Source organism: Engraulis encrasicolus, chromosome 12 (genome assembly GCF_034702125.1).
Source record: "Engraulis encrasicolus isolate BLACKSEA-1 chromosome 12, IST_EnEncr_1.0, whole genome shotgun sequence".
NCBI lineage: Eukaryota > Metazoa > Chordata > Actinopteri > Clupeiformes > Engraulidae > Engraulis > Engraulis encrasicolus.
Window position 1 is genome coordinate 40,458,057 of NC_085868.1, and position 15,302 is coordinate 40,473,358.

Genomic DNA, 15,302 nt, shown 5'->3' on the forward strand with positions numbered 1-15,302 from the left:
ACTGTTTGGGCTACGAACACAATTTTGACCAGAGGAAAGAGGGCACGTGAGCAAGCGGGCTCGCCATGGGCTGTGGAACTTCAGTCGCGGTTGAAAACCAAGGGAAGCCAGCTGAAACAGGTGATTGAATCCTCCTTACCTTCGCCTCACTACTGGAAATCAGAATTATTAAAATGGCTATCTTCAGCCTTTGTCTTTGGAATGTTGGAGAAAAGCTGAAACTGGAATACCGGTAGAAATGTAGCCCCTCTTTCAAATTGAAGTTCATCTCTGGTCTCCAATGAAGCACGGGTGATAAATTGCAGCCTAATTGTCTTTTTGCGCTATTTTGCGCCTGCTCTAATAAAGACCTAAAAAGGAAACGAATGACAAAATATCATTTTTTAGAAATTGCTATGTTCATTTTTATTCCATCTAGATTGTTAGTTCTTAGTAGGCCTACTAAGTGATGGAATTGAACTCCCTTCTGCCACTGTATTCATATTTGAGCATATTGTAAACACCAAATGTGTTCTGGGTTTTATTATTTTAAGTTGTGAAGGATGTGAGGGATGGCTCACTGAGAAACTGTATGCTGCTTGTTGCAGGGCTATGAGCTTGTTCTTAAACTTCCCCTTGAGATGCTCTTGGCTGTGTTTCATTTTTCCAAACTTGTGTCCTTTCTTTTTGCCTCATGTCATTGTTGTTGAACTGGGTAATAAAGTCTGTTTCACCCTGGACATTAATTTAACATTGAAGCTACAAATGTGATATAGGCTATGATAATATCTGTATTCTTGAGGGAGGAGGGGTGGGGGTGTTTTACATTTTAGTTGAATGTCCAATATCAAACTGCCTTTGCTTTACCCAAGCTTACAACCAGGAGATATAACTTGTGCACTATGGGTCCAACCCAAACTAGTTCCTCATTTTTTCCTGTTGCTTGTGGCGAAAACAATTAAGTTGGCCCACCGCCAACCTAGGCAGGCAGAGCAGCGTACCCATGTTCCCCGGGTCCTATGTTCCCCTGTCTTTGTATGGGAAAGGGGAACATAGGACTCTTTTTCTAAAAAAGGGTTCTATGTTCCCCGCATTTTATGTTTCCAAGTTTTCAAATTGTGCCCTTCCCAAAACCATCCCTAAACCTAACCTGTCAGAAAAAATGTATATTTCCCCCGGGGAATGCGGCACATGGGTTGATTTTATCGTCCCAGTCCAGATCTGGTGCAAGCCCAGATAGTTCCTCCCACCCTCTCCTGTTGCTTCTGGTCTCGTGATGTAAGGTTCCACATCATATGTCAGAAATGCAATGTTTCTGAGTTTTCAATTCGTGCCCTGACCAAAACTATCCCTAAACCGAACCTGTCAGAGGTGCAACAACATCCTGTGCTTTGCCATGCAGCAGCAGTCTACTTGGAACCAGCGGGGAACATAGAACCATTTTTTGAAAAAAGGGTCCTATGTTCCCCGGTAGAGGGGAACATAGGACCCGGGGAACATATGACCTGGGGAACATAGGGATGACCCCGGCAGAGCGACCTTTTGGGGAGCTTTTACCCATTCAGCATCACAATTGCACAATGAGATAACCGAGTTTTGAACTGTGCTTTTGCGAGAACTTGAAATAAACTTAGGTTATTGTTGATGATGTGGAGCCTTACATCATGAGACCAGAAGCAAGAGGAGAGGATGGGAGGAACTATCTGGGCTTGCACCCTATGCTTTTTCAGGTGCTGTTTCCACGTAGCTGGATATTTTTATATGTGGATATTTTTTTCTCCTGGTTGCATTGGTTTTGCATTGGTTTTGGCCTTCCGTTTCCACGTAGCAGATATTTAAAATCCAGGTATAAAAAGCAGGAGAAAAAAATATCCTATTTAGGGGGCTGAAACGCATTTGTTACAATGGAGGATTTATTTTTATCCACATGTTGCGTTTACACCTCAACAGGAGAAAAAAAATACCCTGCTAAAAAAATATCCTGCTACGTGGAAACAGCACCTCAGTTGCACCCTATGTCCTTTCAGGGTTGAGCCCTCTCTGTGTTATCTCCCTAGGTGCCTCATTAGCACTTTGGCAAGCTCTCACTCGCTTTTTTATTTACTTATTTATTTATTTATTCATCTTTGTAATATTCAATTAATCCACTCACAGACGTGTCATCCAAGAATCCAAGCCCTGCACTAAGTAAGAGGCTTGTCCCTTCATTCCTGTTGTGTGTTGTGTGTTTTAGTCAAGGGTGCAAAACATTTGAGGAAATTGTGAAAGTTTGTGAAAGTCAACATCTGTCCACTCCACACGCTTATCGTCACACTGTGTGTCTGATCCACAATATTTCTCCATGATATATTTTACGTGCATGTTGCATGCAAGTGAAGTGTACTCAAACTTGTCAAACACTTGCCGATACCAGGCACCGATACTGCTATTACACAAAACATTTTGTCACATTCTCTTGACTTGAAAGTCGAATGGGGAAAAAGTTCTGCCTCATACATTTACAAACATTTAAATCTACATGGAAATGGACAATACAACAAATATCACAGGCTGAAAAAAACAAGGCTGTGCATTTATTTCCATTGTATGTTGTGGGTAAAAGAATCTGTATTCGTACTCGGTATTGGCAAGAACAGATATGAATGTACTTGTACTCGTATCGTTTTTAAAAAAAAGTGGTGCATCCTTAGTATAGTAGGAACTAGAATGACTTGTAGACAAAGTCTTGGTGTCAGTGTTGCCAGATTGGGCGGGTGCCCGCCTGATTGGGCTACTTTGAATGAGCGTCTGCGGGTAAAAACGGGAAAAATTGGCCATTTGGCGTTTTTTTTTCAGCCGTTTTGGGCCCATAGAAGTCAATGTAATTTGTTGAATTTGGGCGGAATTTAGCGCATTTTGGCGGTTTTTGAGAACCTTTTGGGTGGGATTTGATCAGACACATCTGGCAACACTGCTTGGTGTGCAAACAACCTACTTCCTCCCATCCTTTGCTGTTGCTTGTGGCCCTGTAATAATCTAAGGCTGGATGTCACTGATGATCAAAGTTTTATTCAATATCTTACAAAAGCACAATTCATAGGTCATTATCTCATTTGCAATCAGGATGTTGTATGGGTTGAAAAGGTTGACCGTGGGGAAACGTTAATTGTTCTCTCCACGGAGGCATTGCGACGCCGAGGCAAGAGGCCACGAGTAACAGGAAAAGGAGAGGAGGAACTGGTTTGACTTGCACCCTTACCAGTGTTGCCAGATGTGTCTGATTAAATCCCGCCCAAAAGGTTCTCAAAAACTGCCAAAATGCGCAAAATTCCACCCAATTTCCACCCAGTTTCTATGGGCCCAAAACTGCAACAACAACAAAAAACGCCAAATGGCCCATTTTTCCCATTTTTACCCGCAGACGGCCATCCCAAGTCGCCCAATTGGGCGGGTAACCGCTCAATCTGGCAACACTGACCTTTACTTACACTGCTCTCCCTGTGTTCAGCCATGAAGGCTGCCATCCTGATCCAGCGCTGGTACAGGCGCTACGTGGCCCGGCTGGAGATGAGGCGGAGGTACACCTGGAACATCTTCCAATCCATAGAGTACGCAGGAGAACAGGACCAGCTGCAGGTACTGTACTGTACTGTAGGGGACCCACTAGTTTGACGCCCTTTCGTGGTAATCATTAATCAAACATTTCAAACAAGCAATTTAGGTTTAGGGTTAGGTTTAGGGTTAGGCTTAGGGTTAGGCTTAGGGTTAGGTTTAGGTTTAGATTTAGGGTTAAGGTTTAGCATTAGGAGTATGGTTAGGGTCGTATGACGTAAGACGTAAGTACCGAAAGGGCGTCGAATTAGTGAGTCCAGTACAGTAGGCTGAACAACCAGGGTTGCCAGATGTGACGGATCATTTCCAGCCCAAACATTGCCGATAACGAGCCCGGTAGCACTACATCGCGCCCAATTTGAACTAAATTCTCTTGATTTCTATGGCTACAAATCTGCAGAAAAACCCACCCAACAACCGTTTTTTTAACCTGCGGGTGGTCATCCTAAGCAGTTGGGTAGGAAACCACCACAGCCTGGTTTTACCAACCCCTCCCACTAATTTAATCCGTGCAGAGTGTCTGGAACTGAAGTTCTCATAGGTCGTTGGCCTTGTTTTCAGAAAACTGGCTCATCAATGAACAGGGTAGGGACAAGCTAGGTGGGGCACGGGCACACATTTCGAACATCAACAAAGTTCACTCCTCCTGAATTGTTTTTCATTTATATGAACACATGTAAGCGATTGGATAAAATAGGACGCTCTTTTCAAATTTCAGTGGAGTTCACTCCTCCCTCCACTAAACGCATCGCAGGTCAGCAGTTCCAGACTCTATGTGAAAAGAAAATTAGTATGAGGGAATGGAAAAGCCAGGCTAGCACAACACTCAGCACTAACTAGCCTACATTACACATTACATTACATTACAATGGAATACAATATAACTGAGTAGAATGGAACGAAAAGGAATATAATGCTGTGTAATTAGGTTAAAACAAATAAATAGTTTTCTTCAGGGAAATTGGTATTTTGCAAAGCGCTGAACTAAAGGGGAAAAAAAGCATGGATGAATTTGAATGCCTTTCACACACGCATTATTAGGTCATTTAGTATAATCACATGCAGCCCTGGAAGAAAATGTTCTATTATGGCTATTATTTTCATGAAATTAATTTTAGTTGCTTTAACTTAATGACGAGCCTTGCCACATATTTCATTCACCAGTTTTCTGAACAGCTGATGTTAATGAGCACAGGTAATCCTCTGAGCACCAGCCAAGGGAATATACAGCAAGGCTTTCGTCTCTTGGGTCAGGACTCCCACCTGTGTCAATATGTCTAAAGGTGGTGATGCAGTGCACAGAGGCTGACAGAGCAACTGTTTTGAGCTATTTCTCTGGGCAACGATACTATAAGGTGTTGTTTGGCCTGTTTGCATCATCATGAAAAATGAAAGTGACAATACAGACGAGAGAAATTCATGTCACAAAACATTTCTAGTTGATGTATTAGATGTGCTAGAATTCCAGATGTATGAAACCAAAGTATTATTTTCTTCTTTCACAGCTTTCCAGTTTTTTTAGTTTCATGTTGGACAACTTCACACAGCTGAATGGACATGGCCCTGGTAAATATGCAACTCTACAGTAATACCGTATTATCCAACATTATTTCACTCACGGCACCCTTAAAATGAAGGAAAAATGTGAAGGCACTCCAGTTTTTCTTTAATATATAGAGTAGACTATAATTAGAATACACACTATGTGGCGCATATGGTAGGGTACTCGGTTCGATTCCCGGCCCGGGTCCTTTGCCAACCCTTCCCCGTCTCTCTCTGCCAACTCGCTTCCTGTCACTATCTGCACTGCACTATCATGAATAAAGTCATAAAGGCAAAAAAAAAACAAGAACACACACTGTGTTTAAAGACCAAAAAATGAAAAACGTATGCAGCCTACTATATATCCTGCTCACACAGATGCACTCGTACACTTGAAAAAAAAAATCTTAAATGTGTGGCCTCAATTATTTAAGGGAATGATGGACATAGAGAGTTTCCACTCTGCATACTTAAATTTAAATTTCATTTCATTAGCGTAGCGTCAGCCTGTTTTCTGAGGCACCCCTGAGGAAGTCGTACTGTTCTAAAATAATTCAAATAGTTGCTACTGCATATTTGTTCCAGAATCTCATGATATCAACACTGACCATAGGTTAGGTCTTCTATCTACACCACTGTCGATGTTATTAGGTTTCATTACTTGTGCATAGGATAATTGTGTGATATTTTTACCATCACAAACGCAGGGTTTTTTATCTTTTGGTCACAATTCATCACTCATTCTATTTTTAACAGCTCAAAAAATACATATACATATGGAGATGCCCAGTTGCCTAGCAACCTGTTGAGATCCCTATTTTCCGACCCAGTGATGTGCACCATTGCATACGGCAGACAAATGTGTGTTGTGTTTCGGGTGGGTAGCCCCCTGTGTGCACGAGCCAAAGCACCAACGCTCACAATTAGCTATCTTTTGTTTTGAATGGCAAGCCAGCGCAAGTAAGCGAGCGAGCAAGTGAGCGAGCAAGCATCCTGAAACACATCCTCCAATCAGTGCTCAACTGACATGGTCATGTGACGCTGTCAAAACAGGGCCATTTATGACACAGAGGGAGTCATATATTTATAACTATTTATTCATTTGCCTTCATTGCTGCTCCCAGGAGTTTCATACAGTATGCTATGAGATGACATGTGAAATCAAGAAGAACATTCATTGTTTTCACCTGCTCCATTCACCTATTCACCATAAACCTTTTTTCATGCCTTATTGTTACTTCTAGTACATTCATGTGTTGTCAGTGTCATTTGCTCTTGTTTCTGCTTCTGCTCATATCTTTTAAGAAGATCCATGAGAGCCGGTGGTTTGTTCTTGGGTTGGACACCTAATAGAATCATGTCTGTAGGTTGCCAACGGATGCTTCCAGAGTACGTGCAGTCAAGTGAACATACTGTGTGTGCTTGTCTCCAGTTGATTGTCAATAATAAATTCTCTGGTTCAGTTTGTCGTCTGCCACAGGGCAATCAGCCAGCAAGCCGTGCATGCACCGTTTTTGAGCATCATCCTGGCCCTCTTCATGCTGATTAAATGTATGTAACCCTGTGGAGGTTGTTTACTTGAAGACGGCTGTCTGTGTCTAATACCTTAAGGTGAAAGCATCTAGATTTGGATGGCGAGACTCAGGACTCTGAGCCTTTTTTTTGCTGTTGTCTATGCAAACATCTGCGAGCAGTGTCCCATGCATGAATATATTAAAGTCCCATCACATGGAATTAACATATTCAAGTGGGTCATGATGGAGCAGCTCTCCACAAATCTCTCTGCATTGGTCGCAGGTGCTATGCAAATGAGGGGCTTAGCATTGTGTCAACTGATCAGATCTCATCTCATCTCAAGACCAATGGGGACAAATATTACCAGTGTGTGTATCAAAGCCTTTTTGGTTGGTGTATCATTAAACAGATAGACTGTGGGTTTTTTTTAGTTATTTTTGGGCTTATATATTAGACAGTTTTGACAGGAGACAGGAAAGTAATGGGAGAGAGATTCGGGGAAGGATTTGAACCCGAGCGTCCGGCATTACAGTATGGTGCCTTAGCCATTTGAGTCACAGCTAAGGCCCAACATATATGGGTTTTTCTATGTGAGGCAAAACAAGCTTCGCTCCATGACATAAACTCACGGTTGACTGAATCCTTTTGACGTTTGGTGCCGACAAGGAAGAGACCAATGTTTTTGTGTCAATTTCAGGTGTTTTGTGTCAAATGCATTATGTTGGAACACACGTGTGTATGCTGATTGGTAGAGCCAAACTTAAATTCAAAAGAACAGTTTAATGTTGACACTTGCTGACATGGAAGCAACAGGACAACCTATCAATTTGAAGTTGAAATCAAATGCTTACGGATGTTATTTTTTATGAAAAAAAAATAGTTTTTACCTTTTTAAAACTCCTTTTGTTTAACTAACATTTGTCTCCAGATTTAATATCCCACCTGCTGGGCTCCGTGGTGCAGCCTTGGAGTGAGGAGAGCAGGCAGTTCAAGTATGAGCAGGTGATGGTGCCGGACTCGTACTCTGGGCCGCGCCTGTCCTTCCCCCTCACTGTAGCCGACACCAACCGCCTGCTTAGTGCCTTCAAGGAGCAAGAGGTGGGAGCAACATTCATACTTGGCTAATGCATATCGTCGCTGTCCAAAGAAAACCACTCATCTCCACTTCTCATTGTTTTTTATGTATTGATTTATAAAACCACATTTTCTAAAAAAAAAATCATTGCAACATTAAAGTTGGCTACTAAATTATTTATCATACACATATACCCATGGAGACTGACCAGTAGTACCGTCTTATATTTTATAATAAATAAAGAACGAACATAAAAAACGAAAAATAATAGTGGAGATAAGTGGTTTTTGCTGGACAGCGACGATATACAGTATCCTTTTTCCAGTTGTTTAGTTTGCACTATGTAAATGACACACTGAGAAGCTGTGGACAAATACAGTACAGTATATGGATATTTTTGAAAACTGCATTGGTTTTGGTCTCTCGTTTACACGTAAACTGAGTTTAAGAATATGCAATTTAGGGGGCTAGAACGCACGTCTTTATACATTAACGCATACAAAATATGCACACTTAAAAATGTCTACATACATGTAACTAGAGAGATCGCCAAAGGAGGCCAAAACAGGGTACATACTGTACATGGTGCAACCTACCTATACCTTATTTTTCAACTGCGGTATATAGATACCGTAAGTAGCTCCTGATTAGGAAAAAAAATGTGTTGAAAAATCTTAATGCCAGTTAATATGATTTGTACTTTGGTTCTAAACAACATACCTGGATATAGAGAAGTTATGGACTGCAATTGAGGTGCGAGCAACAATTTAACAGTGAATGTTTTTTTTTTCATCCCCAGACCTTGCATGCGAAATACGTCCTCCAATTGCTGCACGAGACCAAGAAGTTTCTGAAGCGAATACCAAATGTTATTTATGTGTCCACCTCTTATGCCAAGGAGATCACCATCTGTGGTGCGATTATACGCTATTGAGCTCTTATTGTCACATGCGTAGGCTACATCTGATTTATCTCAATTTATCAGGAAATTCCTAATTAACGGGGCACAAGGTAGGATGACGTCATTGTACGGTGCCCGTGGCATGTCTGTCTCAAAATATACACCGTAATGAAAAAATTCTGTTCAAATAAACTCGCTGTGAGGCTGTGTCATCACGGAATGCCAGCAGTTGATACACATCTGAATAAGGTATGTAAAGCGATGTTTCAAATGAAAAGTGTTTCCCACGACACTCGTTCGGTCCGATGCTGTCAAAAGTTGCATGTGGGCTTTTCTGACAGCGGACCGTGGAAGTAGTTGCGAGAGCCATCGTTCACTTACTAATGACTCGCATAAGCGTCGGCTGACTCGGGACCGTGACTAACTAAACTGTTAATCCTACCTGGAGCCCCTTTAAAAATGCATTTAGAAAACCATTGTCACCCTAGACACCTGTGTAATAGCATGGTGTGGCTCTACACAACTCACAGTGGACGTTGATGGCCAATCGTTGTTGGTTTCCCAGTGTGTGTGTGTGTGTGTGTGTGTGTGTGTGTGTGTGTGTGTGTGTGTGTGTGTGTGTGTGTGTGTGTGTGTGTGTGTGTGTGTGAGGTGAGAGAGCGATGCTAGCTGAGCCCTTGTTTATTTGGCCCTTGACACGGCTCTTCAGGCCCCTTCTTTGGCTTATTGCCCAAGGCAGAAGGCCTTATCCAGCCCCGAGAGTACTTGACTTAGCAATGGATCAAACACACATCTTTTGTACTGTAGTGTCACGTCAGAGAAAATCCACTAATTTGAAAGCCCCACCAAATATGATGGCTTTTTTTATGGTAAAAACAAACACACAGACCCACATTTCTGCATCTATGAAGTCATGCAGAGTTATTCACTGATGGTCACACTTTGAAAAGTACATGATTGCATGATTGTTGTGATGAGCTTTGTGTTTTCATTTTCAGGTGATTTACATGGAAGGCTTGATGATCTATTGCTTATATTCTACAAGGTAAGGCTACCCCTTACATCAGTGTAAACATCATCAGTGTGGAAATAGCAATTTGTGGGCCCAATGCACATTTTAGGTAGCGGGCCCTTCACATCCTTACTGTAGCTCTTTGAGTGCCATAGTCTTTTCAGAATGTATGGCACAGTGCCAAAAAGTTGATATCAAGTCAATTGCGTTTTTTAATGGGGGTGGGGCCTAACACGTTGATCTGGTATGTTTGTTGTTCACATGGACAAAGAACTGATTTTTTTTATGGCTCTTGAAAAATCACTAAAATGTTGAAAAAAGCCTGGCAACCCCCCATTCTGAATTTGAAAATGGCTCAATGAGTTAAACAAGGAATGGGGAGTGGGCAGCTGGTCAGTGGGGCCCTGCAGTTCTGGGAAGTTGGATGGGCCCAAAGCAGTTACCCACCCTGGCCTGTATTGTTAAACCACCCCTGTTGAATATCACAGCTTACAACATTCCTCAGTCCCATATCAAGATTGGGCAGCACAAAGGACAACGCACAAATATGTATGATTTTCATACTCTATGTATTTCTGCAGAGGTTTGGACCAAAACTAAGATTTGCCATACAAGTTACACATTTTTTCCAGAGGTAAAGATAGGATTAAGATGGTTCTTGTGTAAATGATATCTGATCACTACTCACACATGACCTTTCTGACTTTGAGGTAAAATGAAATCCAGGTATGCATCACATCTTGTACATTTTATGGACACTTTTTTATTTTTTATTTTTTTCCAGAATGGTCTTCCATCAGCAGAAAATCCCTACATTTTCAACGGTGACTTTGTGGACCGAGGCAAAAAATCTGTGGAAGTTATTATAATTCTGTTTGCGTTTTTGCTTTTGTATCCTGACCATATGCATCTGAACAGAGGGAACCATGAGGACCACATTATGAATCTGAGGTAGGATGAGGACCACATTATGAATCTGAGGTAGGATGAGGACCACATTATGAATCTGAGGTAGGATGAGGACCACATTATGAATCTGAGGTAGGATGCTTAAAGTGGAAGACTGCAACTTGTTTTTATTAGTCAAATTTCCTTGGAACTGTCATGAGATTCAGTCATGGGTGAGCGGTTAGGGCGTCAGACTTGCATCCCAGAGGTTGCCGGTTCGACTCCCGACCCGCCAGGTTGGTGGGGGGAGTAATCAACCAGTGCTCTCCCCCATCCTCCTCCATGACTGAGGTACCCTGAGCATGGTACCGTCATGGTACCGTCTCACCACACTGCTCCCCATGGGGCGCCAATGAGGGCTGCCCCCTTGCATAAATGCAATTTCGTTGTGTGCAGTGTGCAGTGTTCACTTGTGTGCTGTGGAGTGCTGTGTCACAATGACAATGGGAGTTGGAGTTTCCCAATGGGCTTTCACTTTCCGCTTTCGAGATTCCGAAAGTAGTATGTGAAATAGCCCATCACGTAAAAAGACGAGTTTTCTAGCTTCCGCCAATTATGTTAACTTAACGACTGCCGATTTAGCGTTTTTCAACTTTGGGTGTTCTGATCATGCATGTAGGCTTACAACTTCCAAAATCCCGGAATCGTGGCTTTACGTAGGCCTTTGCCAACTGGAAAAGTTACAGATGGCAGCATTAAAATTTTGCTTGTTCATTCCTAAACTGCATTTCAGTAGCATGTTAATTTCGCTGTAAAATTAAAGATACATATGTCTTAATAATAACCCCATTCATATTTTTTTAAATGTTTTTAGATATGGATTCACTAAGGAAGTCATGCAGAAATACAAGGTAAAAAAAAAAGTTAATACGTAAAAGCCATATCATGCCCTTCCTGTAGCTTCTCAGCATGGTTACTAATTCATGAATGTGTCTGTGATTAGCTTAATGATGTCTGTGATTAATTGGAAGCACGGTTAATTATAGAAAATGACATCAGACAAATTAGAGACCGGTGGTGTTTGGTGTCTGTCAAAATTGAACATTAGCCCCACCTAGTGGAATTGTACTGTCAGGACGGGGAATGACACAAAGCCTCTCTGAATTGATTCTTGTCTATGCTGCAGACTCATGGGAGAGACATACTACAGCTCTTACAAGATGTCTTCAGCCTGCTTCCCGTAGCCACGGTAATCGATAACAAAGTCCTCATCGTTCATGGCGGCATTTCAGACAAGACCAACCTGGACTTCCTCAGCTCTATAGAGAGGGACAAGGTATGTGTGAGCGTGGTGAAGTCAGTGCATATGTAAGTCGAGGGAGTTGTTTCGCTAGAATTGATTTGAACATTGGTGCATTTTAAAATTCATAAGTGTGTGTGTGTGTGTGTGTGTGTGTGTGTGTGAGAGAGAGAGAGAGAGAAAATATATGTAAATTTAAGTGTGTATCAGTTGAGTAAAATAATTTGTATGTGTGTGTGTGTGTGACTGTGTGTCAAGTTGAAAAGAAATAGCTTATTATATTGTGTGTGTGTGTGTGTGTGTGTGTGTATGTGTGTGTGTGTGTGTGTGTGTGTGTGTGTGTGTGTGTGTGTGTGTGTGTGTGTGTGTGTATGTGTCCCCTCAGTGCTGAAATAATATGTGTGGGCATGTCTCCCTGCTCCAGGTGAAGTCAGCCCTCCGGCTGCCTAAGCGGAGCCTGGAGCAGGTGGGCCTGCGCGCTCCTTCCCGTGGCAGCAGTGGCCGAGGTTACCGAGGCGACCACACCAATGGCAGTGGCGGTGGTGGTGGTGGCCGTCAGCAGGGGGGCTGGACCCAGCTGGAGTCGCCCTGCTCCCAGCGCCGCTCCCGAAACAAGAAGCGCTCCCACCACCACCACCTCCACAAGCAGGGCAGCTGCTCCTCCACCACCACCACCACCTCCTCCACGTCCTCGTCCTCCTCGTCCTCCCTCTGCTCCCCGCGCCTCTCCTCCGCCGCCTGCTCTCCTCGGAGCAACACACCGTGGCGGCGCGCCCCCTCGCCCTCGCCCTCGCCCTGCCTGCCCAGCCCCTGCGACGGCCTCCAGGTGCCCTTTCTGGACTCGTTTGGGAACGTGGCACCCCCCGAGCCCCCCAGGGAGGAGCTGGAGTGGAGGCAGGTGAGCAGTGGCGGGAGACGTGTGTGTGTGTGTGTGTGAAAATTAGAGATGCACCGGATCCGGATCCGGCAGTATAATAGGGTTTTTCACAGGATCTGGGTCCGGCAGGATCTTAAGCAGTGGATCCGGTATCCGGCATGTTACCTAAAAATCAGGGTCTGGTGAATCTCTAGCCTAGGCTTTTCAGTCAGTCTTTCACAACCCCAATCACTGCATGGAGTGAAAGCCCTTTGGAAGCGGCCGTTGCAGGCAGTGTGGCAATAAGCCAATGAGTCTAAAAAATAGTTTGAGCCAATGTAATAAAAAGGGCCCAAGTGTGCGAGTAGAATATATGTTTCAACCCTTTTGTAGGATCCGGTATCTAGTTCCGGATCCGGCAGGATCTTAAGCAGTGGATCCGGTATCCGGCAGGATCCTAAAAATCAGGATCTGCCCGGTGCATCTAGTGAAAATGTTTTGGATTTTCAAAGTATTTTTGGGGGGCTTTTGGCCTTTATCATGACAGGACGGTATGAGAGGAGAAAGGAAACAATTGTGAGAGAGAGATGGGGTAGGCCCGGGAAATGACCCCGGCCGGACTCGAACCGGGGTCCCCGTGGGCATGTACTGTAAGCCCAAATGTGGGGGGCTTAGCGCTTTGCATACTTTGTCTAGGTCGATGAATGTGGTGTGTGTACACATGCTACAATTTGCACATAATACTGTATACATTTTAGGCGTTATTGTGGACAGGACGGTGAAGCTGTTGACGGGAAGAGAGAGAGAGAGAGAGAGAGAGAGAGAGAGAGAGAGAGAGAGAGAGAGAGAGAGAGAGAGAGAGAGAGAGAGAGAGAGAGAGAGAGAGAGAGAGAGAGAGAGAGAGAGAGAGAGAGAGAGAGAGAGAGAGAGAGAGAGAGGCTGGGAAATGACTAAGGCACTGTACTGTTACGTTGGGGGCTAGGTTCAAATCCAGCCGAGGTCATATCCTGATACTTGAAAAGAAATTAAGGGTTTCCAACACTGTTAGATGCTCCCAAAGATGTAATGGCACGCCGTTTCGGACTAACCGTCCTTCATCACAGTGCAACTTCTTTTCAGTTATCTTATGTTTGGTTCAGCACCTGTACCACTGATGTGCGCACATTTTTGACTTTTTGCATATCCCGATACTTGCCTGTCCCGCTCTCCCGTTACTTTCCTGTTGCCAGCTTCACTCTCCTATTTCAAAATAAAGGCATAAAAGGCCCCCCAAAATAATATAAAAACAATGGTGTGTATATGTTGCTGCTGCTCCTTTGAAATCAATAAAGTATCTTTATTCTACTGTACAATGCCTTATCAACCACATAGCCTCATTATAAATTCCTGTCATACCTCATGGTTGTAAATGGGACTTCATCTACATAAAGCTTTCTTGCAAGCTACGGAGTGCCAAAAATATTTGACAACTTTTAGTGCCTGACATTTACACATGGTGCAAGGTAATCACAGTGCACGTTGCCAGCCAGCCAGCACATTATGAGCCGTAGTGAGTTCATTGTCTTTTTCAAGGACACTTCAAAAGTAGTCGGGGGAACTGCAATCAAGTCAGCAACCAACCTGTCCATTTCTGTTCCATTCTACTCTATTCTAATCTCCACCCATGTTGTGGGGGAGATTATTGAACAATACTTACAGCAGGAGACTTTGCTTTTGTCAGGGATTCAGAGAATCAGATATTTTGATTACAATCAGAGTGTGATTTGTCAAAAAAACAAAGAGGAGGGGATACATTTCAGATTTAAGCAATCACACTGGCATTGCATTAAACTGTAATCTAAGTCATGTAGAAAGAGTGGAGATATCAAAACCAGAAGGGGGAATAACCCCCCCCCCAATTCCCCCTTAGAAATCACACCCTGATTACAATCACCTACAAAGGAACTGAACTGGAAAGGCTGTGTCTATACTATTGGTCAAAATCCTGGTCTCTGTCATTGTAGTCTGACCATTTTCTGGTTCTTGTAGATTGTTGACATCCTGTGGAGTGACCCCAAGAACCAGAATGGCTGCACCCCCAACTCGTTCCGAGGCGGAGGCTGCTACTTCGGGCCAGACGTGACCCAGAGCCTTCTGGAGAAGCACGGGATGACTCTGCTTATCCGCTCCCATGAGTGCAAACAGGAAGGGTATGAACTCTGTCATGATGGGCAGGTGAGCAAAGTCAGACCACCCGCACGAACTTAGACTTAGACTTAGACTTCTTTATTGTCCATTAAACTTACATGAAATGGAAAATTTGCTTTGGTGGTGGCACAAGACACACAAGACAAACACACATCGCAGTCAACACAATAAAGAATAAATACATCTATATATGCGTAGATAATAAGAGAAGATAAAACCTGTGGAATAAATTGATCTCAATATCTATCCATATATCCAATATCTATCCACTCAGTTAAAGCACTGTGTTGTATACAATACAATACAATACAATACAATACAATATCTTTTATTTGTCATTGTGACAAGCACAACGAAATTGTGCATTCCTTGTTGAAGCAAAAATAAATAAAAAATAAAATTAAAAAATGGAATAAAAAGAATGGTATGTATATAAAAAAACTATGCTTTTGATGC

The 15,302-nt window shown here is 43.0% G+C and overlaps 1 protein-coding gene across 1 annotated transcript in view; it reads left to right on the top strand.

Moving 5' to 3' along the window:
• Positions 1-7: 7 nt before the first annotated feature.
• Positions 8-15,302, top strand: part of ppef1 (protein phosphatase, EF-hand calcium binding domain 1) — a 26,528-nt gene continuing 11,233 nt past the window's right edge. Inside the window, exons 1-12 of the mRNA XM_063212707.1 lie at positions 8-120; positions 3,467-3,594; positions 5,076-5,136; positions 7,556-7,725; positions 8,502-8,616; positions 9,602-9,648; positions 10,400-10,566; positions 11,378-11,414; positions 11,690-11,839; positions 12,228-12,330; positions 12,406-12,701; positions 14,688-14,873. Coding sequence (XP_063068777.1) covers positions 66-120; positions 3,467-3,594; positions 5,076-5,136; positions 7,556-7,725; positions 8,502-8,616; positions 9,602-9,648; positions 10,400-10,566; positions 11,378-11,414; positions 11,690-11,839; positions 12,228-12,330; positions 12,406-12,701; positions 14,688-14,873 — 1,515 coding nt within the window. The 5' untranslated portion in view covers positions 8-65. The remainder of the gene's footprint in view (positions 121-3,466; positions 3,595-5,075; positions 5,137-7,555; positions 7,726-8,501; positions 8,617-9,601; positions 9,649-10,399; positions 10,567-11,377; positions 11,415-11,689; positions 11,840-12,227; positions 12,331-12,405; positions 12,702-14,687; positions 14,874-15,302) is intronic.